The sequence below is a fragment of the Hetaerina americana genome, unplaced genomic scaffold, assembly GCF_022747635.1.
Source record: "Hetaerina americana unplaced genomic scaffold, ioHetAmer1.1.p SCAF_7, whole genome shotgun sequence".
NCBI lineage: Eukaryota > Metazoa > Arthropoda > Insecta > Odonata > Calopterygidae > Hetaerina > Hetaerina americana.
This window is the reverse complement of record NW_027287316.1, coordinates 17,128,079-17,154,204: the sequence shown is the minus strand read 5'-3', so window position 1 is coordinate 17,154,204 and position 26,126 is coordinate 17,128,079. Positions and strand designations below refer to the sequence as shown.

Here is a 26,126-nt window from a genome sequence, read left to right as displayed (position 1 = left end):
GAACATCCCTTTTAGATTTATTCCAGACTTGATTCTTAAGAAAATATTGTTTTATTATTAGTACTCATAAGATGTACACTTGAGATAAAAGTTGTTACCATTTAGGTATTCAAAATCTCCAAAAGATATATACTATAAGACTGATTTTTTAAACTTTCATTGTATGTAATATCTTTTTCATACCAGATGACTCATCCTTTAGTAGACAATGCTATCTTGTAAAATATATGCGTTATGTATATAGCCCATGTATATCTCATTTATAACTAAAGCACGTTTTTTAATAATAGCCATTGTAATGGTTTTCGCAGCTAACATCATTGTGGGAGAAATTTTTGCTAACGTCTCTTTGAAAAAACCAATTGATGGTCATAGTTTAATTAATTATAATTGGTAGGTACTAACTTTGTAATTATAATAATGATGACATTAATTCGTCTATGGATTCTATCTATGGTTCATAGTCGCATACAAATGAAGCATTAAAACCCAAAAATAAGTCAACATTAGTGAAGATACATTTGACATCGAAGAAAACGATACATTTATTAGAAAAAACGATCACCCTTCATGGACTGAATATAATTGTGAGGTCTGCAAAATTCTCTTTATAATGATAATTTATTCCCTCTTTGCCATCAGGATACAATAAACAAGAGGCTGATTGTACAAGGCACGTCACATATGATAATTCACAAAGTACACAGAACTATTTACAAAAACTGCACAGCGATATGTAAAAATTACATCATACTACAAAACAATTAGCAATTAGGTTATATCTCATTTTGCTTTTAAAGATAAGACCAAAATAATGCCACATCTAGACTAACCTTTAAATGAGCATGTTGCCATATTTCCAATTTTATTTAATTTTTAATCCACACAAAAATAGAACGTATAAGATAAATGTAAACCTACACTTTTGGACATTCACGAATCTCAATGATTTATGGAGAGATTCTTATGAAGTGCACAATTGTTCATTGTGAAACATATACATGAGATCAAATAAAAATTGTTCTCGACTCGCCATCTATAGACGATATTCACCATTTGTAAATTCATGCAAGGTGATGACGGAGAGTAATACTTATTTAACCAGTAAAAGTTCCGCAAATGTAATACGATTAGGAAGTTGCGCCGAAAGTCATTAATATTTGCCTCAAAACAATTGCTGCTTCCTGGTATTGAAGATGAGGAAACGTCATCATAAAATTCCTCAATTTCCTTAAACTAATGCGTTCAAAGCAGATTAGATGGTTTAAAGTGGAAAGATAATGTAGTTGCATATCTTGCACACTCGCCCACACCGCTATACCTTTTGAAGAAGATATAGTCACAACAAACTAATACATACTTTTTTGACTAATATAATTTGAAAACATCACATAATTTAAAGAAAACTCATAAAACACATCAAAAAATGTATTTTCGCATTAATGCCGAACTGCGTACAGCATCATGTAGCAAGTCACAGAAAAGAGGACAAGTGTACGATAACCGATATCTGATAGCACTAAAAAGCAAAGGAAATCACCTTCATTTTTTTCAACTTAGCCAATAGGCAATGGAACAAGAAAACCGGACAAGCTGTATCACCTATAAATATATAATGCTCGTAATTTGTCTTATCAATCAATAGGTTACGCATTAACTTAACGTCAATCATATCACCGCGGTTGGGGAGGTTTATCTTTAGTTCTTCGAAAGCCCGAACCGTGCCGCTGTCCTTTTCTGCCCTTGTTGCCCTTTAATTTCACGAGATTGTAAACAACTTGATAATCACAAGGGGACGGGTCTGCAGAATTATAATTTGTAGATTAACTATGGCCTCTTCTGTCTTATAATAGCTACCTCTTCAGTGCTAAAAACCGCTGTCAAAAACTACCGGAAGGAATACATTTCCAATTTTTAAACATTTTTTAAACGGATTTCATTGAGGTTAGTGAACTACAGTTCACGCAATTAATTTAATAATATTATCGTCATTATATAACTTGCTGTAATGTTCAGACACAAATGTCATAACTTAAAAGCAAAGCAGTAGTTTGGAAAGTTAAATATTATCAACTTTTTTTCTTCCCAGAATAACGGCCGGGTCGACCGTTACTTATAGAACATTCTACAAAGCCGACGGAAAGTGGCTATCCATTTAACATGGCGCGGAAGATTTCAAGTCGTTTAGAAGACTTGGATATGAGCCAAGATGAATTAAATCGTTTAGGAGAGGCTTTGAAAAAGGAAGAATTCCGAGAACTTCTTTTTCAATATGCCCGTGAAATTAACGATCCTGAAAACAAAAAGCTGTATGAGGAAGAAATTACACAATTGGAAAATGAAAGAGGTGTAGACATAAAATTTGTTCACCCTGAGCCGCAGTATGTTTTAAAAACGTGTTTTAATCCAGGTGGAGAAAAGGTATTTCTGAACATTTGCAGTAACTCATTGGTGGGTAAGCCGTCCATGAAGCATTCCCATGATTCTAAAGGGACTTCAGGTGTCAACTGGTCTATTCCACTTATCCAAGCCCCTCCTAGAGAAGATCTGGACAAGTCGGGATTTATGTGCACTGTATATGATGTGTTATTCCATCCGGATACCCATGCACTCGCTGCTAAGGATAAGAGATTTCGTACATTTTTGGAAGACACATCTTTGAACGCTGTTGAAGAAACATTTTCTGTGAAGCTGGACAGGAATTCCGTTAAGAGACCACGTATGAAGTTTAAAGGAATACCCAAACCAACTGTAATTCGAACCAGAATGCCGGAATCAAATTCTGTGAAGGAAGATGATGAAAACTTCATCAATCAGTTGCCATATCCTTACAGCATGCCTCCGAAAGAGCCACCCTGTGCTCGTGAGGTAAAACGAAGCGTTAAAAAAGGTTCCTTCCTTAGGATATGATTAAAATTAATGACGTATGAAGTACACATAGTAGGTGAACGATCTTTTAATGTTATCGACTGTGACATGTTATCCATAAAGTTACAATGAAGTGTCTTGCGATTCCTTTCTAAATCCAAAATACGATTATTTCAAGCGATGTTTACTTGTAGCTCCTTGTATGAAAAATGTACTGCAGCTTATTGAATTAAGTATTAGATTTTGATCTGTAGTCCTTCGATTTTCTATGCGATGAGGAATTCCAAAGTTTGTTATCAACTGCATAGGTATTTCCTATTATTTTTTTCACTTAGTTGTATAATCGGGCTTAAATTCTCAATGAATTACTTAAGTCTAGTCACTTCGGTAATTTAAGTGTAGCTCTAAATACCGAGTCAACCACTACTTCTAGCATTCATTAAGTAACAATGTTATTAGCCATTTTAACGCTTGATTTCCCTATGGGGTAATATGATATGAGGTGTTGCTCATGATTAAATTAAAGGTGCAGGAATAAATATCCAGGTGTTGGGGGAATATTTGTATATATGCGTATTGGTGTTGACTTTGGAATTCATTTGCAGTGGTTTGAGTCCCTAGTCTAGTGGACAATGCTCAGGCCATAACTAGCTGTCATATTGTTCCCTACAAGATAACAACTTGAAAATTCTGCAACCCATTGAATTTGTAACCAAACCCAATATATAAATTACTTGTCTGCAAATTAGGTCTGTATGGACCATGAAAGGAGTTTTTAGTGATACGTATTCCCCTAGCTGTCCTAATGGATCAACACTTTAAAGTCAACCCTACCAATAGTTAACATCCGCAAAAAATATGTTTCTTCCTGTGGGAATGTGAATGCAACCTTTCCTGACAAGGTCTCATTTGTGTGCATGTCATTAGGCTCACTCACCCAGTTCCTAATCCTAATAGTTAAAAAAATAAACTTTTGAGTTCATCCTTAATATAATATTGATTTAAAAAAATATCTTTCTTGTAAGTAGTGGATTATAGTTTGGTTGATTCAGGGTTTGTTTTTTTTCAGTTAAAGATTAAGAATTCAGAAGGACCAGAAGCTGAACGTAATCTTAAACAGAGTTATGTCACACCAAAATATGTCCTGAAACAGAGTAGTGATATAGACATGTCAAATTATGAGCAGAATCACCTCTCTCACCATGATGTCACCATTCCGCAGCGTTTTGTACTGGTTGTGGATCTACCCCATATAAAGTCATCTTCAGAGCTGGAACTTGATGTTGAGGAGCAAAAATTGTCATTGGTCAGCATTGGGAAAAGGCAGTAAGTATGACATTTGCTGACAATACCTAATACTCTATGATGATGGTTCAGTTGGAAGATGGTTTTTTGAAATGTCTTGGTAATTTTTGCACTTCGACTTTACATTTGTAAACTGCCATAATTTGGGTAATATACCATCAACCCGCCTTCCAAAAAATGTTTTCAAATGCCCTCGATATGAGTATTTTTTTTCAGTTATGGATCACAAATTCAAAACTGTTGATGCAGAATGATTAATTGATTTTTTTGTCCTTAGTGGGAGAAATCAAAGCAAATGCAATTTAATATGAAGATATTATTCCAAAATTTTCCTTCAAGAATATAACTTGGGGCTGTACTTCTGTGCTTTTTTACCCCTCCCTGCAACTGTTGGCGCTATCTTTTATATCAAATGAGTTCCTTTTTATTAAAAAAAAATTAAAAGTACCCTTCAAGTATTGATCATTCTAATTACAAGTGTGTGTTAAAAAATTGTTGGAAATTGTTGTTTTATAATGGCATTAGGATGCTTACAGTGAACTGAAACACATTTGAAACTCTTTTAATCGGGCGATCAATTCTTAAACAGCAGTTTTATTTAATCACTATTAGCACCGTGTCTTCTTTGGTAATCAAGGATACTTAAAACTCTTTCTTCATAAGAAACTAATGAAAAGAACAAAATATCCAACTTCTTGCTCACAGAAATAAGAAACGAGCCCGATACATCATGAAGAGTGCATCCATATTATTTAAGCATCTTAGAGGATGTGTATAAACCAAGGTTTTAAGGTTTACATCATGAGTAATTTTAAAATCAATCCCTTGTCCAAGGATTCTTGAGCCAATGTATTAGTAACTCGGTCAGGGATAGAGGATGAGCCAAATTGATTGCTCCATCAGGGTCAAGGTAGTCACGATGAGGCTATAAACTGCTCTCTGTGACTTGCTCCACATCTTCCACCCTAGATTTGTTGTTGAGCAGGATGCTTCTCTCCCATTCTGCACTACTGTGCACGTAGGTGTCACTATCTTGGATGACTGTAGGCTTGAGGTTGTTTCAAGTACCTTAAAATCAGGGATGATCCCTTTATAATTGTTCAAAGTAGCAAAGTGAGACATGAATTATTTATGAAAATGGAGTTTTGCAAATGCCTCTTCACATGAGTGTTGGAATCCTCAAAGTACGTGACAAATATTTTATACTTTTATTATCTGATAATAAGGTATTACAGTTGAGTTCTTTTTATTTTTGTCTTTGTAATGATATGAGGTGGTCCTAATTTTAAGGCCTTGTCATTTGTATTCCACATATTTAATATTCATAGAGATCTTCGTTGTCGAACTGACATAATTTTATATTTAGTGATTAATGTAGTAATCTTCATTATCTTGATAATGAGTGATTTCTATTTTTATTTGGTTTTCAATACTCTATCTTATAATGCTTGAAACTAGCTTGAGGTGGGTAATATGTGTGATTTTGAGGTTAAGGATAGGAAAAAGAAGGTTCATGAATATCTGCAATTTTAGTTACCCGAGTGTGCCCTTTTAAAGAATAATAATGCATAAGAAAAATTCCTTGTTAAACTGAATGTTGACTGTTTGAAATTGAATGAGGATTGTAAAATTTACTGGTGGAACTGTTGAATCATATTTGTAATCAAATTATGAAAATGGATCTTTTTGACCTCGGTTTAACTTTATCGGTTTCCATTGTTACATCAGCTACTAAAGTTTGCTGCATTAGCAATAGTGATTTTGATAGTAGTTCCCAAGAAGTATAAACTCCGGAAGAAGTAACAAAATTCTATTGAGGATGGAGTCAGTAAGGGCCATTATAAATATTAAAAAAGGAGTTGCCCAAATTCTGATATCTTAGATTCCTTGGTGGACATAAAATGGTTTTAAAATTTGTTTTTTCTTTCAATTTAACCGTGTGACACATATTTGGACATTTTTTTCTCTGGGATATATTGGGTGTTATTTGCTCTAAAATTAACAGTTGTTATGTACCTACCTAAAGGTCATTAAAGAAATCACATTGCTTTACTCAAAATGCATCTTTGTCTCAGCTTTAGATGTCTACTAGAATATTTCACCATTTAAAATAGTGTGAGGAGAATAAATTGCAGAGCTAATACCGAACAATTCCAACCTTCATTGATCTGCCTCTTGCTTATCATTCCTCGTAAGAAGATAAAGGAGATGAGACTCTTGAAATTTATAGACGCTATCAGGCTATTTCCAAAAAAATTATCACCTCCAATTTGCAGCTTTGGGTGGGTTAAAAACTTCTAAATTTCATTTTTTTATTAATGCAAAAAAATTCTTCTTTGCGGAGATGATTTCAGTTCACTGTGTGTTATCTGAGAGGTTTTTCGTTTCCTGTTCAGTGAAAAGGGTGCAGGAGAGAATTAAGTAATGAAAAGGTCTGAAGATAGATAATTTAACTGAGGTAAAGTTAGTGTTAGAAGTTTAATACCTTTTGAGCTAATGTCCACTTTCACATTTTAATTAGTATTCAACAGAATTCAGCTTTATCCAAAAATTAATGAAAGACTTAAAATCTCCTTGAGCATTTTTTGTTTCTCATCAGATAATATTTGAAAAAGGAATTATTAAAATTATGCCAAAGTAAAATCAAGAATAGAATACCCCTTTCGAAGTTTTTATGAAAACATGGAAAGCCATGAAACCTGTAAAGCTTTACTGTGGGCTAAGTGTAGTAGATTTCTTGAATGCTACACATAATTTTCTTGTGCTTAAAAATTATGTTAAGCATAAGTGCATGTATTCTGGTTCAATTAAAATCCCTTAAATTTGGACTGCTTAAGTGCATAATAATAAGCTAATTTTGTATCTCTTGGCTAGTGTACTAATTTTATATGCTGAGGGCTCTGGTTGAAATTCTAGCCATGGTGGATATTGCAATGGTATTCTGTTGCCTCTTTGCCTTATGTGTTGAAAGCACTTATGAAGACGTTGGACATACTCTGTACCAGGTAGGTACAGAGTAAGGCATGTTTTGCTAGGAGTAGGCTTGCATAACACTCCCATTCATCACTCACTGGCATATGTACTAAAATAATTTCTCAAGAATTCCTAATAATGCAAGTAAGTTCTTTAGCTAGTTACATTCACTGGGAACAACTATGTTCTGGCCTTTATTTTATTTCCCATCTTTATGATTTGGAAATAATGAAGTTTGTCTTTCACTGACATCGACCTTTGCACCAGATACATCATATCACACTACAGTCTTGATATCTAGGCATTCCATCTGATAAAAATTTAAACTTTGAGCACATGAATTTTTTTTAATTCGACTTGATAATATACATACATGTATACGAGTAATTCTTGGTTTATTTATTTATCTGGCATCTTTCAATATAACCTGCTCAGATTGGATGATAGATGGGTGGGGGACAAAGGCAATACTTCATCCAATAAGACCATGAAAGGGTTTTCTGTTCACTGCTGGTTTGTTAAATGCCTGGTGGTCCTGCCAATTGCACACTAATAAGAAATGTCGCTTCCCCTCAGAGGTAGACAATGAAACTCAGGTTAACCACTAGAATAGATCTGGTATGGCCAACATTGCAATGGTCAGCGTGCTCATGGTCCTCAGAGCACTTATGTGTCATGTGTCAATACATGTTTTTATCAGGTTTGGTATAAACTCTGTAGTTTGTAGTCAGGGGTGCATATGGGCTGATGATGGTAGAAGTGACTGGGTTTCAGAACCTAATCCCGTTGTCTTAGTGTGTCCATATTGTGCATGCTAATTGTGCTGGAAAAGTTATAGTGTAAATGCTGTTCATACATATTGAGGAGTCTTCTGACTAACTAAATAAAAAAATTAAAGTCCAATTGATCATTTGTTCTTTTTACAGAGTTTTTAACTCCTATAATCTGTTTTTATGTGAATAAATATTGTTCTTAGTTACAATGCTTGAGAAATAGACTTGTCTCATAAAAACTCTTTTAAGTGAGAAGTGTACATCTGCAATGGTTAGCACTTAATGATTATGTAAACTCAATTTTGATTTTGCAAATTAATTTATAGACAAATAAAAACAAACATTTATTAACTAAAAAATTCTACAATTTAAGTGTAGAAATTTTACCTGAGTTTACGTAATCCTAGATGCTTCTCACAGCAGATCATAAATTAAATTGATGATTTTAATTTAGAAATTTATTAGTTTTTCGTTTTTCTTTAAAAACATTTTAATCAATGTGTACCCAATTTTTGACTAACATTATTAACTATTATGGTATTCACAAAAATCATCGAACTCATTAAAAAGTAATACAGATAGAGTAAACTATTCTAACTCAAGCGATAATTATCTCACCAGCCAATTGTTATTCAACTCAGAGCCATATTTAAGCAAGAAATCTACAAATTCCTGGAAACTGCGGTAGATGCCTCAGTGGTATTTTTTAATGAAGTCATCCGCTAATATATATTTCAATGCAACAATTTCAGAGTGTAAAAATCATTTGCCTTTAGCAGGATTCGAACTACATATTAACATATTACCCATGGGAAGAAAGTGGACAGACATCTTGACGGAGTGAAGCTAGCAAAGTAAACACCTCGATTGTGATTTTTGTAATAAAGTCCTGCCTCTGTTTTCAGATTCAGTGATGTTTGAAGGGAAGGGAATGTATGCAGAATTGAAGAAGGGTTTATTTTGTAGTGTGGGAAGTCAGGTTGTGTTTTATTGGGCAAGGCTTAGAAATGTAGCAGTATTCAGTCTGTACCTATCTAAAGCTACCTTAAAGGATGGACGACTAAATAATCATTACTTCAGGATCGTAGATTCTCGCGGTGTTCAGATGAAAGAGTCTCCATTCTCAGGATGTCACCGCACAGGTTGTAAACAATGTATGCGGTGACATCCCGAGAATGGCAAGTCTTTAATCATTACTTCATTCATATTTGAATGATCAAAGATGTATTTTTTTGGCTGGTGAATGAAGTCATGAAGTGTAGGCAGTAATTTACAAAAATAATAAGTTGCACTCATTTCTTTAGTTCTTTATATTCAACTTCACCAGTTAATATCACAGGGAAAGGAACTGGCCCCCCCAACCCTGATATGTAAATTTCTAATGCCATTGGGCTTAGTATTGGGTGAGCTCTACCCTTAACTATCAAACCAACCTTGGTTTGGTAGAAAAGACAGTGAATTATGGAGTAAATGCATCAAGGCTGTACGTCACAAATGATCTTTATTGTGATGCATCAAGCTCACAGCATATCACCCATTATAATTTTTGGCTGACCTGGTGGCTTAACTAGTGAGTAAGTCCAGTAATTGGATAATCTGATAGTTTGAATCCATCATTTCTAATGTAACTGTAATGTAATCAATTGTTCTGGGATGATCTCCTACTGTGTGTGGAGGATGACTTTCAAGAACAAAATAAATTTACTACAAAACTGAGGAATCAAAGGTATAAAATTTTTGTCCTCTAAAATGGATTTTTTTTGCATTGAAAAGCAAACTAGAATTTCTTCAAATCTAATCTGAATCAATTACAAAGGAATATCAGATGGTTTATAAAACTGTTTTAGTTTTTAGTGCTCAATTATAGCTCATTACATTCTGAAGGCCGGAAACCAGGACTAAAATTCCCCATTTAAGTGCTCCTCTGCACTTTTAATCAGCTTTTAGCCTCTAACCTTAAGCAATGGTTCTGATCAGGGGCTGACAACATTGTTGCAAGAATCCTTGTTATTTCCCAGAACCACTAAATGTTCATTACATATAAATTTTATGAAGAGTTTTTTGGCCATGAAACTAATATGCAGCTCGCATTGTACCTAAAATCCTGATATGTTATGATATCATTGCTAATGAAACGACCTGCTCTGTAAATATGTGATTTTTTTTCACTCAAGTTAACCAGGAAGTGAATGTCTTTTCTAAAAAAAGAATAAAAATGACTAGATATTTCGTTAAAGATAAAATTCTTTTAAATGATGATTTCACGTAAATTGCAGTTCCACCCATAATGTCTTTCTCGCCTCAAATTTTTTGTCTTGCTTAATGTTATTTATGTTTCTATTTTAGTATACATTTTAGAGAAACAATACTTGTCCTTGGGTGTTTTCTGTTTACTGGTAAAATTTTGAATCAACCTAACTGCATCTTGTCCCACCCTAATTGATTTTTACTCCTAATATTTTCCTGTGGTTAGGACTAGTGGTATCCTAATGCTTAAACTAATTTGGAATTTTGGTTGCTTTTTAGCAAAATAATTAAATTATTGTGTACTTTAAATTATTGTGCACCTATGTATAATATCTGGCAACAACTTTAAACTAGTTATAGCTGACATACAATGATATTGGGAAAAGTATTTACTCTGTATACTTTTATGAATCTTGTCCAAAAAAGATCAGCTGAAATCAGTATTTGTTTTAATATTTCAGAATACTAAGATGGTATATTTTTATGGAAAGATATGTTTTTAATCTCATGTACTGAATATCTGGTAGAAGGCTTATTACACTCAGGTTAGTCCTGAATATCAGTAGTGGATGTTAGACATAAGGCTGATGGCAGTGAATGAATAAATTTATGTGGTTCTACAATTGTATTTATTTTGGGCATTTGTTTCCATTTCATTGTGTTTATTTGTAATGCTCGGCTATAAAATACTAAACAGTGCAATTTGAATGACACTTCTGTAGAAAAAATAAATTTTAGTAGTATTCTATTTCTTGACATTCATCTTATCTATTATTTATTGTCTGTACACAGGTACAAGCTTGATTTAAAGCTCTCTTATCCAGTCCAAGAAACCAAAGGAAATGCTAAGTTTGATCAAGAAGCCGGAAAGCTTATAGTGACTCTCATAGTTGATCGTGAGAAAGCGTTGTTGAAGAAATATCACCTTCCAGAAGGAGATAGTGGTGTGGAAAGTGATATTTGTTGTGGTCGTGTGAGCAGTGGAGAAGAAGAGGGTGTTGTGGAAGGAAGTACCGTAGTTGCACCAGAGAGACAAATAGAAATTGAGGCTATTTCCGCAAAATCCCTAGAGATTGAGATTGGGAGTGATACTAAATTAGCAGACAGTATGTGTAGCTATACTGTTTCTGAAAGTGATGTGTTGATGCAGTTAGAAGAGAATGAAATTCTGGAAGGATCAGAAGATATTATGAGCAAAGCATTAGAAGAAGAAATGCCACCTAATGCAGTACATGCTGTGGAATTTTTTGAAAATTCTCCAGTGCCTTCAAATGAGGGAAATGAGTGTTCTAACACCACAGAAAATGACATGAAATGTAATGTAATCACTCAGGGTTTGCTTGTTCCTGAAGCGCAATACACTGTTCCTTCATATTCCTGCAGTTGTGTTCAAGAGGCAGAGAACATGATCATTACATTTGTTCTTCATGTTAAAAATGTTGACCCATCATCTGTGATGAAAAAGGCATTTAGCATACCAAGAACTTCCGTTGATACAAACAAACAAAAATCGCTTGAGGCTGTTGTTCAGGACGATATTTCTCTAGCACCTGAAAAAGGTTCAGTGTGTAATGATTATCGGACTTTGGTTGAATCAGATCATCAACTGTGTGCCCTTACAATGATTAATGCTAGGATAAACAGCAATGAGGGTATGAAGGAGAACTCAGGCCAAGCCGCTCATTCGCCAGTTATTTCCTGTGAGGAACTCATCTTACCACCAACTTCAGATCCCTCCAAAAAATCCTCTTTGACTTGTGATATTAGCAAATTTTTGTCGGAAGGGGAGATGCAAGTGAATGGTGCCAAAATTTCAATAGTGAATGATGTTGTGGAAAATAAGTTGAGTGATAAGTTCAGGGATAGTATGGTGATTACAGGAGGTGATGTAGCTGCAAAATTTCAAGCAGATTGTGATTCTTTCAGGTGTTGTAAAGAAATTACTTGCTTTCATGTCACTTTTTCGTCAATTGGTGCTGGTTTTTTCCCACAAGAATTTGCTTTCTGTGTGGGTTTTCCTTCCCTGCTCTGGCCATTCACTGATTTCCAGTCAGATGATGCCCTTCCAGTGAGCGTAGAGGTTTGGGATAATAATGTTGAGATGCAGTTGAAGAAATCATCTTTCAACAGTGATGCAGTTAAAGAAATAGATTGTTTTATTGGCAGAGACCCAAGCAGCATGGTACCTTACCAGCTTCCTTCATTTGAAGAGAAATTAATTGAATCTGAGGTATTAATTTTTTTAATTATGTGTATTATTTATTTAATATTAACATTTCAGATTTATACCTTTTCACTTTATTATCAAGCAAGGTCATTCCTAAGCTGTAAAAATAGGCTTTGCCAAGGTTGTAAACTGTTTTTGTCATACTGTTGCAGTAAATTCTCCAAATTTGCAGTTTAAAGTTGTGAATCGTGAATGTTTGCAATTTTTTTTCAATTTTCCCTTGCTTGAAATGGGAAAAAAATCTAAATATTTTGGGATGGAAACATTGCAAAATGTGTTTTAGTCTATTCTGTTGCATGATGCTCCCAATATTAGCACATAATAAGCTAAATTGGAGTTTAAATAAACTTTTAGCAATTTGAATGGCCAATCATTATTTGCAGTTTGATAACTAATTTTAAGTTAAGCTTTAGTAATATACTTGTACATTAATCATGTTATTCTGGTACACAAGGGTGGTTGCATGGTCCATGCCAAAATGAGAACTACTTAATTTTTCAGGATAAACCATTTTTATTTTTTATCATAGTCTCTTTTTATACTAACATATGTTTATATTGTCTAATACTGCTCCAGTTTGTTGATGCATTCCAAATAATGCGATTTTTACAACTATGTGGAATAGGCATTTGTTTCCACAATCATGTCCTCATTAGAGTCAAATCTACTTCTTGACAGCCATTTTGTCATATTAGAGAACAGGAAGCAGTCAAGGGAAGCCAAATCTGTAGAATAGGGAACATGGAAATGAGTTTGAATTATAACTTCCGTCAGTTTTGCATTGCAATTCTGCACAGGAGTGTGTTATCATGACGGAAAAGGAATTTTTCGTGTGCCAATTGTGTAAGTTTTTCATGCAGTTCAGTTTTCATATTTTGCAATAGTAATGCATATGCACCTATAAATAGTATAATATAATAAATAATAAAGATTATTCGGTATGAATCCCAAAAATGCCTCCAAGACCTTGCCAGCTGAAGGAACATTCCTCGACTTGGCCTCGGAAAATGTCATACGACTTTGTTTTTGGTTGAGAGTGAGCAATCTTGTGGGTAGCTTTCTCAAATCCAAAGTTGATGCTTGTTATTATAAAGCAATTCATTTAAGGAGGTGAGAGATTTCGTAATCTCACACACTTTCACTCTTCTATCATCCATCAGCATAATTTGGATTTTGTCAGTGATTAATGGAGTAGTGACCTCAGCAGGGTGTCCAGATTGTTCAGTATTATTTTTGCTCATGTGGATGCTCTGAAAATTTGAAATCATATAAAAACTATTCTAATGGAAGGTTCAGATTCTCGTTATTCTTCTGAGCTTGTTAATTGTTCATAAAATAATGTATGATCAACGTAAGCAAAATTTTCTCTAATACCTTTTTTTTTTGCAATCACATGACTTGGTTCCTATGATTCAGATTAATGCTAAACACTGAGTATTACACCAATATGACTGAGACTTGGTGCATGTTCAATCAAGAGACGTTACTTAACTGGAAATAACTTCGATACATGCTACTTCAGTACCATCTCTCTGATTTGTGTGAACTTTTCGAGTTACCATCTTAATTAGGTAACAGGAACAATAGTAAGAGCTTGAATAATGAGTATAGTTTGTTATTGAAAACACATGACAATATTAGGATTGGTTAAGCTAGTGTAATCATTAATTTCATAACACTGAAATCAAAAACAGTGTGAAAAGGTATCCAGTTACTTTTCTCTACCATGAGAAAATGTTTCTCTAGTCTTTCAGCGATCCTGAGTTCAGTTCCCTAACCTCAGTGTCTGAAGATTTTCGAGAAGAAGGAACCAAAGGTGAAAGTGACAGTAGTGGTATTGGCAAGGAGAATCATGAATATCCCATTAGAACAGCATTGCTTGCCTCTGGAAAAAGGAAAATTTTCAAAGAAAGAACATTGTCTGAATCAAGTGTTGAATCTGTAAGTATGAGAGCACATTTTAATTATTAACAACAATTTCAGAAATAGTATAAAAACTTAATTGTACTTGCTGTGTATTCTAATTGTTTTTTTATCTTTAAAGCGTAAAAAATGCCAATACTTAAATCCAGATGTTTGCACATATTTTTAGTTTTCGTTGCCCTTAGTGTAAGAGAGCATTGGATAATTCATCTTAGTTGATAGGAGAAAAAAGTGGGGTGCCATAATCCTGCAACAGAGTATTGGCAAAGAAATAATACGAGGAAAAATAATGCAGTGAAAATATTTTAATATGCAGACATCCTTATAACTTTGTGAAACAGTAATTGACATTTTAACTGCCATCTAGGTTTTAAAAGGTTGCTCACAAATTATAGAAGATGAGATTGGTTATGATTGAAAACTTTTTTTGAACAAAGTAATGACAGTGGTGGCAAATCTCAGGAAATTTGTAAAAATCTACCATAAAATCAGGGAATTCAATGGGAAGGACCGAATCACCACTTTGCCTATCACTACACCATATCACAACTTGGAAGTTATATTGTAGCACTGGCTTAATCTACCGATGCATTGATTAAAAAGTGATTCCAATGCAAAAAGTATGTCAAGTATACAGTGGCACATTTTTCATTGCTAGAGTTACTAAATCTTACTATTTTTAAAAAACTCAATGAAAGCTTTTTTGTTTAAAAATTATAATTGAAGAATCTCTGAAGTTAGTCACTACAGTGTGATGCTCACTTCATATAGTCTGTGTTTTTTTAACAAAGTCCATACCATTGTATTATTTATATTTAATCTTAACATATCTTGTATGCCAAAGGATACGGTAACAATAATAAAGATTATCATGCCATTGACTCAGTTTTACTCCTGAGGCCCTACATATTTCAGTGGATGTTGGTATGCCACCCAATTATTTTTTGGAAGCCAGACAGTGATTACTTTAATTTTTTAATATTCACTCACTAAAAATAATTTCATGTCTTTAGCCTTAGACTTCTCTCTAAATGTATCCCATTATAATTTTTAACAATTCTTGGGTTAGTGAAAATTAATATCCTACACCAAGGAACTGAATGTATTTTAATAATGCTGGTAAGCAAAATAACATTATTGCAAGATCTGGAGATATCAAAAATTTGGAAAATTTGTAAAAAAATACTTTGAAAGTGAGGATAATCTCTGGGAATTATATTTTTCATTTTCTGTTGCAGAAAAAAAATTATGATTGACTAACTATTTTGTAATATTATGGCTTATAGTTGAAAGCGAGTAGCACGTACAGGTGTAGAGACATAGCTTACATGATATGGTTGATAGATAGATAGATAGTTTTATTCGCCATAGAACAATACATAATTGTATGGGCTTCGTCAAAAATTCAATTACATTAATTGTATACAGGTTCTTAGGAATAATAATGTACATGACATGAGTATGAGTATATGAGTATTAAGGATTTAAAAAAGTTGAATTTCCTACATTGGCTCTTTCTGTGTACTCTTGGACACTATAAAAAACATTATTTAAAAAGAAATGTTTTAACATTTTTTTGAATTTATTTTCTTGGGGGAGTATTCGTTTTAACTCTTCAGGAAGCCGATTAAACAGTAGTCTTCCTGAAACTTCTGGGGTTTTTTTTAGTACTGCTACTCTGCAATGGCCATTATGAAGATTTTCCTTGCCCCTGGTGTCGTACTTGTGAACGTCCCTATTTCTGATCAGTGAAGGTGTTTTCGTGCAGGCATACAATATCACATTATACATATATATACTGGGAATGGTCATGATTTTGTGACATTTGAAATACTCCCTGCAGGATTTTCTTGCATTTAGTTTAAATATAACCCTTAACGCAAGTTTTTGAAGTGTGAGTATTCTATTGATGTTTCCATGTGCTGAACTCCCCCAGCAGACAATGCCATATCGAGCTATGGACTCAAATATACCATGATATACTGGGATTAATACTTCTGTATTACAATAGTTGGCAAGATTTTTTAAAAGGAATAGGGCTGAACATAATTTTTTACTACATTTTTCCATTTGAAACCTCCAGCTTAACTTGTTGTCTATTTCTAAACCCAATAAAGTGGTATGTTCTAACTCAGAGATCAATTGGTTTTCTATTTCTACAGAAATATTTGACTGAAGGTCTCTATTACTAAATACCAAGTAAACTGTTTTTCTTGCATTTAGTTGTAAATTATTTACATGCAGCCATTGAGCGACTGAATTCGCCATAGCATACATGTCTATTTCTAATTGAGATGATTTAGTATGACCTGCTATTAGACTTATGTCATCTGCATAGAGCACCACGTTATTATTCTCTGGAGAGATTATAGCTTTTTCAATGTCGTTCACATACACCAGGAAAAGTAAAGGCCCTAATACAGAACCTTGTGGAACACCATATTTAATAGTTTTCATTTTTGATTTGTAGGTAGCACCATTTTTTCCAACAATTTCTACATACTGTTTCCTATTTTCCAAAAAAGATGTAAGCCAATGATGAGCTACTCCCCTGATACCATAATGTTCTAGTTTAGTTAAAAGAATGCTAGATTTTACAGAATCAAAGGCTTTTGATAGATCCATGTTAACCCCTATAACATGCTTTTTATCACTTAAAGCTTGGGCAATTTTAGTGACATAATCACTGCATGCAGTTTCTACACTTTTATTTTTTGTGAAGCCATGCTGTGACTGAGAAAGAACTTTATTTTTTATGAGGAATTTTAATAGTCTTTCTTCCATCAATTTTTCAAGTATTTTTGAAATACATGAAATTAGTGAGATTGGCCTGTAATTATTCAGTTGGTCTTTGGCTCCCTTTTTGTGTAGTGGAATAACTTTGGTTATTTTTAATTCTTCAGGAAATTGCCCAGTTAGAAACGATTCATTGGCTATATTGGTAATAGGTAAAGTGAAGGATTCTTGACAAAGTTTTATTAGATAATTTGATATGCCATCATGTCCACTGGATTTTTTGTTTTTTAGTTTCTTGATTACATTTCTGACTTCATTTTCTGTGGTGGGATTTAAGTAAATTGATTCACTAATATACATTAATTTTTCTATGCTATCATTTAGAATGTTTTTCTGCGCTGTTGTTTCGCCAATGATATCTACGAAGAAATTATTGAATTCATTTGCCACATTTTGAGGATCTCTAATTTCTTTTCCATCAATTGTTATTGAGAAGCATTTATTTTTCGCGGGCTCTGATATTTTACTGGAATTTTCATTATTTACTACAGACCACAACGCTTTTGTTTGATTAGTAGAATTCGAAATAATTTGTTGGAAATGGTCATTTTTTGCTTTCCTAAGCAGCATCCTGTACTCGGACTTCATTTTATTTCTTAAGGGTAGCGTCTGGCTGAGGGTAGAGACTAGCGTCCACTTTACTAGCCTTAGTTAAGTAGTTAAGTCTATTTCTAGCAGTCAGAACCTCATTTGTTATCCAGTTATATCCTTTATTTGCAGATTTATTTTTTATGGCTAGCTTTTTCAATGGGAAACAAATATCCCAGTAGTACTCAATAATTGATTGAAATTCTTTGAACTTGTTTGTAACTAGAGTTGCATTTAGTACTGCTGCCCAGTCAACACTCTTCAACTCCCATTTAAATAGATTCACATTTTCCTGTGAGTATATACGTGTGTACACTGTATCTGTGTTTCACTTCTATCTGTTAGAGTGTGTGCGTTAAATTCAATAATTTGTGCATGATGGTCTGAGATAGTAGTTTCCAAAACTAGAGATTTGAAGTTATGCTCTGGTAGATTTGTAGCTATGTTGTCAATAACAGTTTCTGAGTGAGATGACTCTCTGGTTGGGGTAAAAATAGTTAGCTGAACACTGTAGCAGAGAAGTATTTCTTTTAGCTTTTGAGTAGAGCTCATAACCAATCTCCTGTTATCTGTATGACAGTACAGATAACAGGGGATTGCTGATTCTCCATTCAAGTGCAAATTTATGCATTTGGAAGTAGTATAATATGTATGTAATTTCCCTTTAGATCACCACCAAGCAAGCTAAAAAGGGGATTTTGAAGAGATGTGGCAGAGATACCCTCAGCAGAAGTTTGTCAGAGTCCAGTGGTGGAGAAGAATACAGCTGGATTGGGTCTGCTCAACATTTATCACTCTCTTCTTCTATCACCTCATTGCCATCTCTTACTGAAATTAGTCGAATTCCCTTGGGTGAGAGTTTGAAGGAAGAGGCAGAGGAATATGATGAAGAGGAGGAATATGACGATGAAGATGGAGAAAAAGTGAAGAAAATAGTTCGTTTCAGTGATGTCATTTCTAAGAAGACTTATCGGTGAGTTATGATGAAGATGATGTTTATTGGTTCCAAAAGACATGTATGGGACATATTACATTGATTTCAAATATTGGAGACAAATACAAGACATTGCAATTAGAGTTTGAATACAAATGCAGAGTCACAAATGAAACAATAGTAAACAAGAGCAGTATTAGCATGCATAAGAATAAAATTATTTATGTACAGAGTGTCACAAATTTATCTGCTGCATAGCACTGATGTTTGTGCAGGAACTGATAAAGTTTAGACTTAAATGACAAAAAAGTTATATATTTCCCTTAGTTTTCTAAGTAATGCTGTCAGGAATTTCACACCAGCAAAACAAGGGTTCTTAGTGAACATGGCTGAGTTATGAGAGCAGTTATTCCTAAGTCATTACCACCTCTTGTGTTGTGCCTTTGAACATCAACATTGGCTATCAAATTTAACATGGCTTTGTTTTGCTCCACAATGATAATAGCATGGAATATACACTTACAAGAATAGTTAAAATTTCGAATTTTAAAGTTAAGTCTACTACTACTTGCCCTTGTGATTTTACCTAGGATTCTCACTTATCATTTTTGCAACCTAAAGAGGTACATGGAATGAAATATTTTTCATCTAGATTTTGTGTACATTAAAAAAGACATATAATTTTGGCCAAATGGTAATATTATTCATTGGAGGAATTTCAGTGGCCACTGCCAATTTTGATATTGTTGGGTCAAACATTATAAAGGTTAATACAGTCACTGGCTTCCAAAGAGGAACTACCGTATTTTCCCATTGATAATAAGTGCATTGCCAATACAAAAATGTTCAGATGATCGAAAAAATGACGATGCGTGTTATGTAATGAAAGTTGAAAAAATGCAAACATAGAAGTATTTTTACAAACACACATCCAATATAGATGTATTTTTACACACAGTTTATATAATTTTTACGTACATTGCATGTATTATATATGTGATTATACAAATGCGTGGCATCTATACACTTTGAAGATAACTACGAAGCCCTGGGCACACAGTATCTATACTAAATCATGATAACTACAAAGTTCTGGGTGCGCGTTATCAATGGGAAAATACAGTAATTGAAAAAATAGCATTACAAACGTTATCACTAGTAATGCACCTATCAAGGCAGGTAGTAGTCTATCCATTTAGATGGATTACTTGTGATAATGGTGATAATATATGTTCTGAACAGTATCTAACAGGAGTTAAAGGGCTACATATCAGGTAGACTTCTTGTTTGCCCTATGTTATTTCCTTTGTTTACTCATTTTATATCCCACCTGCCTTCATGCTGTCCAAATATCCTATTCTCTTCCTTCTTCTTCCCCTCCTACCTTAAACGTTTCCTTCTGTTGCAGCCCTTCCACCTGGCTTCTCTGAAGTTAGCCCAACATCTTTCTCTCTTTTCACATCTTGTATAAAACTTTGTTGTTAGTCTTCCACCCCATCAAACTTATTTTCTCCATCCTTCCCCACACTCATATCACAAAAGCCTCCATGTTATACTCATCCTCTTACCTCATGGTTTGACCTGATACATATGCTTATAGCTTGATAGATTAGTATGCTTGAAGGATGAGAATATATTTTAAATCTTCAAGCTCACTTTAGTATTTAACATAGTTCCGTAGCCCATAGAGAAATATTACTTATTTGGAGGTATATAACTTTGTGTTACCACACATAAGCTGTTTCTAGTCTGTCCTTTGAAACATTTTACAATTTCTCTTTTCTGAGCCTTCTTGAAGCCTTCCAAGTCGTCAGGTTTGATGATTCCTATAGCTTTGATTAAGAGTGTCCTTGAGTCTGGAAAGCATTTTTCAAAATATGCCCTCCTTTAGTTATTCAATATAGCTATCCCATTCTGGAACTCGTTATAAAGCATTTTTTAGATGGCCCATAGGTTCTTGTCTTTTTGTTTTCCAAGTTGTGGTTTCGGCCTTTTTAATCGTATATTCCTCTCAAGCTATTTATCCCTCCTGATTTTGAATAGGATGTGAGGGTGATTAGAAAAAATATCTCCTCGGAAGCTCTCCATACATCAATCCTGCATTCAAAATTGTTTATACGCAACACTGGCCGTTAGTTTCAATATACTAAAGAAATCTGACACTATTTTAAGCTTTTCATGAAAATGCTCTGAAAAAATTTCTGTTCCAGGTCCAATGCAAGTATTCTTGGCCAAAGGAAGAAAAACCAAAGGAAGCTGAATAATAAGAAGCGTGCAGCTGAGAGAAGGGCTAGTGAGAGTGAGAACTCTATTGATGAAGTTGATTCATCTGAGAAGACAAATGTTGACTCTGTGTCAGACCTGTCTCCTCCGCAGAAGAATGAAAATGTACTGCCAAACAGTGTCTCCACGATGGTTGAGTCAGGTGGCACACAATCGGGTAAGGGGAAACTTAAAGGTTCCTCCAAGAAGAAAGGTAATGGGAACAAAGGAAAAGGCAAGAAGGTTATTGAGCCACCAATTTCTGATGACTCATCTGGGAATCCTTCTTCCCCACAATATGAATTCAAAAGTGATCTCATTTTTCAGCTGGAGCTCTAATGTTAGTTGATAGAAATGGGATCGCATTAAATGGTGCTACATTTCTAAAACAAATTGTGAGAGTGGGTACGGGAAATAATAAAGTACATGTTCAAGTTATAGTTTCATTATTAAAGAATTATTTCATAATGAGCCATGTGAAATTCATGAATAGAACATGCATTTTTCTAAAGTCACCAATGCCATACAATGTGAATTGTCAAATTAGTATATGATATGTATGTGCTTTAGATTGTAATAGAAGAGGTTAGTTGTTATGAAATTGTGTTATCCAGTGCACTTTTCAATTGCTTAGGAGGGTGTTCACTGGCAAATTACACACACTTAGTACAAATGAAAATTGTTAAGATTATAATGCCATGTCTATTTGTAGTGACCACGTAGCAGGATATTCTCATAAAAGCACTTTTTGATTATGATAGTGTCTTAAAACATTTTTCTAGCATATAATTTGGAGCATTTTTTCGGAGAACAAGATGTTTCTCTACTGTGGAGAAATCATTCATTTATATCCTCCTCATGAAAATGAGTATTTTAGAGTTTTTATCAAAATTATGTAACTTGTGGTTTGTACATGCTTAAAATATGATTGCATTATGAAAATTTGGTAGCAGATATACAGTGAAGTTATTGCTCCGTTAAATTGGTAATTGAACAGCAAAGAGGTGATAGAAATTCATTGCTGAACTTCTGAATTGGTGAAAATATTTCATTGTGCCAGTGATTCCCACTCTAAAAATTGTTGAAAATATGTCACACACAGGGAATTGAAGAAATATTATGGCAATAAATAAATTATGGGGTTGAATAAGGGAAATGATAGGTTTCCTTATTACTAGACATTCTCTTATTCAGTTATGAAAACATAATTTCAAATTTTCTTATGGACGTGTTACATTTCCATCTTCTCTAAGAAATTAATTTTTATTGGTGATACATTGAACTCAATGCTTAGTTTATGTGCTATTCTATGTAGTGTGTTTGGGTATGCTATTTTAATTGTGCCATTTAATGGATGAGGTTGAGGAATAGTGGTGTGCATTAATGATTTATATGTTGGAGTTCGCTAGTATTGTGTCAGCAGTCAGAGATGTCATTGTAAATCTTCTGCATTACGTTTAGAGGTGAGTGTTGTAACATTATCGTAAAAGATATAAGATTGTAATCTGCTGTCAGAATAATGTTTTCTGTTGATGATGCTATAGTGGTAAGCTCCTCATTTTTAGTGAAGTTTGTATTTCCTAATTTCCAGTGATTCCCCTGAAACATTCTTCTGTGATAATAAATTCCATTACTGATATGTTTGCCTTTTCATTGATTGGATCTAAAGGTTTTTTTCTTGCTGTTGATCGGGTAAGCAAAGATCAGGATCTTTGTGGGGCACTAGTAATAATAGAAATATTTTAATTTTTCACTGACTGTAAATATGTAGGTTTAGGAGTTGTCAAACAGAAAAATACAAAATATGGATACATTTCAACACTATCAACATGCTTAAAAAAGAACATACAACCTGTATGTTAAAGTATGAAATAAAAACCAAATACACAACAACTGCTTATCATCCAAAAATTCAGTCAATGAATAACATTCCATTAGAAGGTGGCTCTTCAGTTTCCATTTAGAACTTCATAATTTATCACTTATTTTCAATGAGTGTGGTAATATGCTATAAATTACTGTTGGGCTTTTATATGAAATTGCTGATGTATGGTAACTTTTGTGGATGTGGTGTAGATTTCTTGTTGAATATGAATTAATACGGCATAAGCATGAAAGAGATCGATATTATTTTTTATGAAGACAGACACAGCGAATATCGATGAAATTAAACAATGATGGAATGGTAAGAATATTTAATATTTTGAATAAGGGCCTACATGGCGTCCAATAAGAAGCACCAAGTATGCATCTAATAACTTTTTTAATTAAGGAAATGTGAAACATGCATATAGATGATCACCAGAACACTACTCCATATGATACCCTGGAGAAAAAATGTGTAATAATTGAGTTTTAATACCTTTAGAAAAATTGTGTTATGCAGGAACCTGATAGTGTAAATCACAGTGTGAAGTTTAGAACACAAACAATTAACGTAAACTTAAAAGCTTGTAAAGGACTATGAACTAAATTTGCCTCAGGAGGTTATTCTAATCCTCAGCATCAATTACATGTCTGTGAATATCGAGAGGTAAGTTTACCTCCAGATGAAAGTCTGTAAGATAGGAAGTAGCTTCATAAGCAAACCTCTACCTTGGCCGCCTCCTGAAAATTTCCTGTTATTCCCTGCAACCTCTCTTCTGGGCTAGATACATGCAAAATTTGTTCCTCCTGTGGCCACACCACATTGATTCCCTTCAAACATTTTTTTCCCCACTCAGCACTTTCTTCTCTCTCTCCAACTCTTCCTCTGAAGTCACTTTCCCTGGTGTCAATATTTCTCTTGCCAGTCAACAACTTCACACCTTTGTACATATCAAATCCACTGATAAAAAACAAGCACCTCCACTATATCAATTAACACCATCTCACAATTTACCATACACACTCACCTTTTTAAATTTAAAATATCCTCCAAAATTTTCATATGCCCAAACCTAACCAAGATATTAAGTTGCACATCATCTCTATCTCTTTCCATTGGTACAACTTGCTTCCCAAATGACCTGCCAATTTTTATAACAACTTGAAATCCACTAATCCCTCAACATCTGCATAAGCAATCACTGTGCCTTGTGCAAACCTTCTACATCAACCTCTCTACCAGTTATGCCTCCCTCCACAATGTTCCATACAATGACTCTTGGTGACATATAAATTATTGCCTCCCTTGCCCCCTAAGACATCATTAAAGCTCAAAACTCTCAAGGTGGCATGCATTTGGTTCTTAGGAGCATGCTTGAACTGAGGCTTGACCCAAATCAACTACGGGATACCCTCCTTCCCATTGACCCCCACTTCTACTGCTTGCCCCTTGAAACCCTCCCTCTACCCTCCACACCTACCAATCACCCATGCGCTCAACTTCATCCTTCCATTGAAAAAGATGATTGTGCCACTGAAATGGCGGCAAGTGTGTCTGCCCAATGCATTCAGAGTTGATGGTAGAACAAAAAAGATGTTTCAACATCCAGATCTGAGCACACTACTTTCCTTTATCATGGTGTGACTTCCATAAATCCTCTGATTGACACCCATAAGGGGCCATATGGCACCCCCATGAAAATAAGCCTTTGTACTAAGTCCTGTGTAAAAGGTTTACTTGGCAATGGTACATGTGGGTGACTAAGAACCATCGGTAGCTTCAAGATCCAGATTGGTGAGGAGATATTTCCGTCTACTTTGGGAATATTTATCCACAGCAACCATAGGATCACTGAAATGGTGAGGTACATCATGGTAAGAGCAGTGGTTGTTAGGTTTAAAATCTGCTCTATGGGTTGTATTTGATTGTTATCCGGTTTGGTGTAGGCATTTTGGTCAGTTTAGGATTATGCCCAGATCTTTCTCCACAATTTTCACACTAAGGCAAATTATTTTCTTTGCCCCGGCAACAGAACTAGCTGCCAATCAATCAAGTGCTTGGTGACATATCATTTTTATCAAAAATGGAAACACTGACTTAAATGATGAACCAAATAGTAGTGCTATAAAACAATGACATAAGAGTAAAATATTGATTTGTAAGTTAAAGATTTCTAGTCAATAATGCATAAAAATTTGGGATTGTATTATAAATGAGGCATGCTCATAAAGTAAGGGCCATTTGATCACAGGAAAAAATATATTCATATGAAACACATTTTATTGGCACTTTCAGTTAGCTACAAACCTACTTCACTTCTCTGCATAGTCACCGTTCACTGCTAAGCATTTTTCATACTGCTGCACCAGCTTCTTTAACCCCTCTGCATAGAAGCTCGCGGCCTGAGAGTTGAACCAATTGACAATGCCGTTCTTGAGTTCCCCTTCGGTTTCGAAATGCTGTCCACCCAGCCACTGTTTCAAGTGCAAGAAGAGGAAGTAGTCACTAGGTGCAAGGTCAGGATGTATGGTGGGTGGTCTAAGAGTTCCCAACGAAAATCTTGAATTTTCTAATTGGTTTTGGCAACAGTGTTTTGGTACCCACCTTGCACCCAATTTGTGGAATCCGAGGTTTACCATGACAATATTGTAGACAGTAGTGTGTCCAAGTTGATAAAATTGTTCAGCCAGGCCATTAATCGTCAATCGACGATCACATCGCAGTTTATATTCCACTTGTGAGACAATTTCATTGGTCAGAATACTGGGCCTGCCACTTCACTCTTTGTCATGGACATTTGTTCATCCATCTTTAAAATCGAGGCACCATTATCTAGCTTTTCCTTCACTCATAACTGTAGGTCCATAAAGTAGGAATAACTCCCACTACACCAATCCAATCCATGGGGTAATGATGAGGCCTATAACATATGATGACCAGAAGTACCTATTTGTGAATAGATGATTAATAGAGAGGCGTGGCTATTCCGACAAGGCAATTCCTTTAGTGTTTGATGATGAAAATATTTACTGCATTTACTCCCAGAAACATTCGACATTACGGATGATACTATACACCTGTGCATCTTTAATGCCTAAGGGTAGGTATACCAGCAGTATTTTCATGCTGTAGTAGATTCAGAATTAATTATAAAAAATAATCTCGGTAACATTTTTTAATATTAAAATACCGAGTAAAAATGGCAGGCATTTCTTTTCACGTACCGTGGTTAATGGTCCTCCCTATACGTTTTTAAGAATGTTCTTCCTTGCCATGCTTTTGTGGTCCCGCCCTGGGTTATGGCGATTGTAGTGAACCCAAGTGGTTTGTCCTTCAGAGCGAGTGCTGCCACCTTGCACACGG

General features: G+C 34.5%; 1 protein-coding gene and 1 long non-coding RNA gene across 2 annotated transcripts; one reads left to right on the top strand and one right to left on the bottom strand.

Moving 5' to 3' along the window:
- The first annotated feature begins 1,798 nt into the window (after nucleotides 1-1,798).
- On the top strand, nucleotides 1,799-22,614 carry Nop17l (Nop17 like). Its single transcript, XM_071595230.1, has 7 exons — nucleotides 1,799-1,944; nucleotides 2,090-2,868; nucleotides 3,938-4,194; nucleotides 10,959-12,396; nucleotides 14,140-14,334; nucleotides 18,369-18,673; nucleotides 20,845-22,614. The coding sequence occupies exons 2-7, from the start codon at nucleotides 2,161-2,163 to the stop codon at nucleotides 21,233-21,235; spliced, it is 3,294 nt and encodes a 1,097-aa protein (XP_071451331.1). The 5' UTR covers nucleotides 1,799-1,944; nucleotides 2,090-2,160; the 3' UTR covers nucleotides 21,236-22,614.
- A 2,461-nt stretch (nucleotides 22,615-25,075) lies between these two features.
- Nucleotides 25,076-26,070, bottom strand: LOC139696826 (uncharacterized). Its single transcript, XR_011702669.1, has 3 exons — nucleotides 25,988-26,070; nucleotides 25,368-25,709; nucleotides 25,076-25,237 (listed from the first exon to the last, which is right to left on the bottom strand). It is a non-coding gene; the product is annotated as an uncharacterized lncRNA (long non-coding RNA).
- Nucleotides 26,071-26,126: the final 56 nt, after the last annotated feature.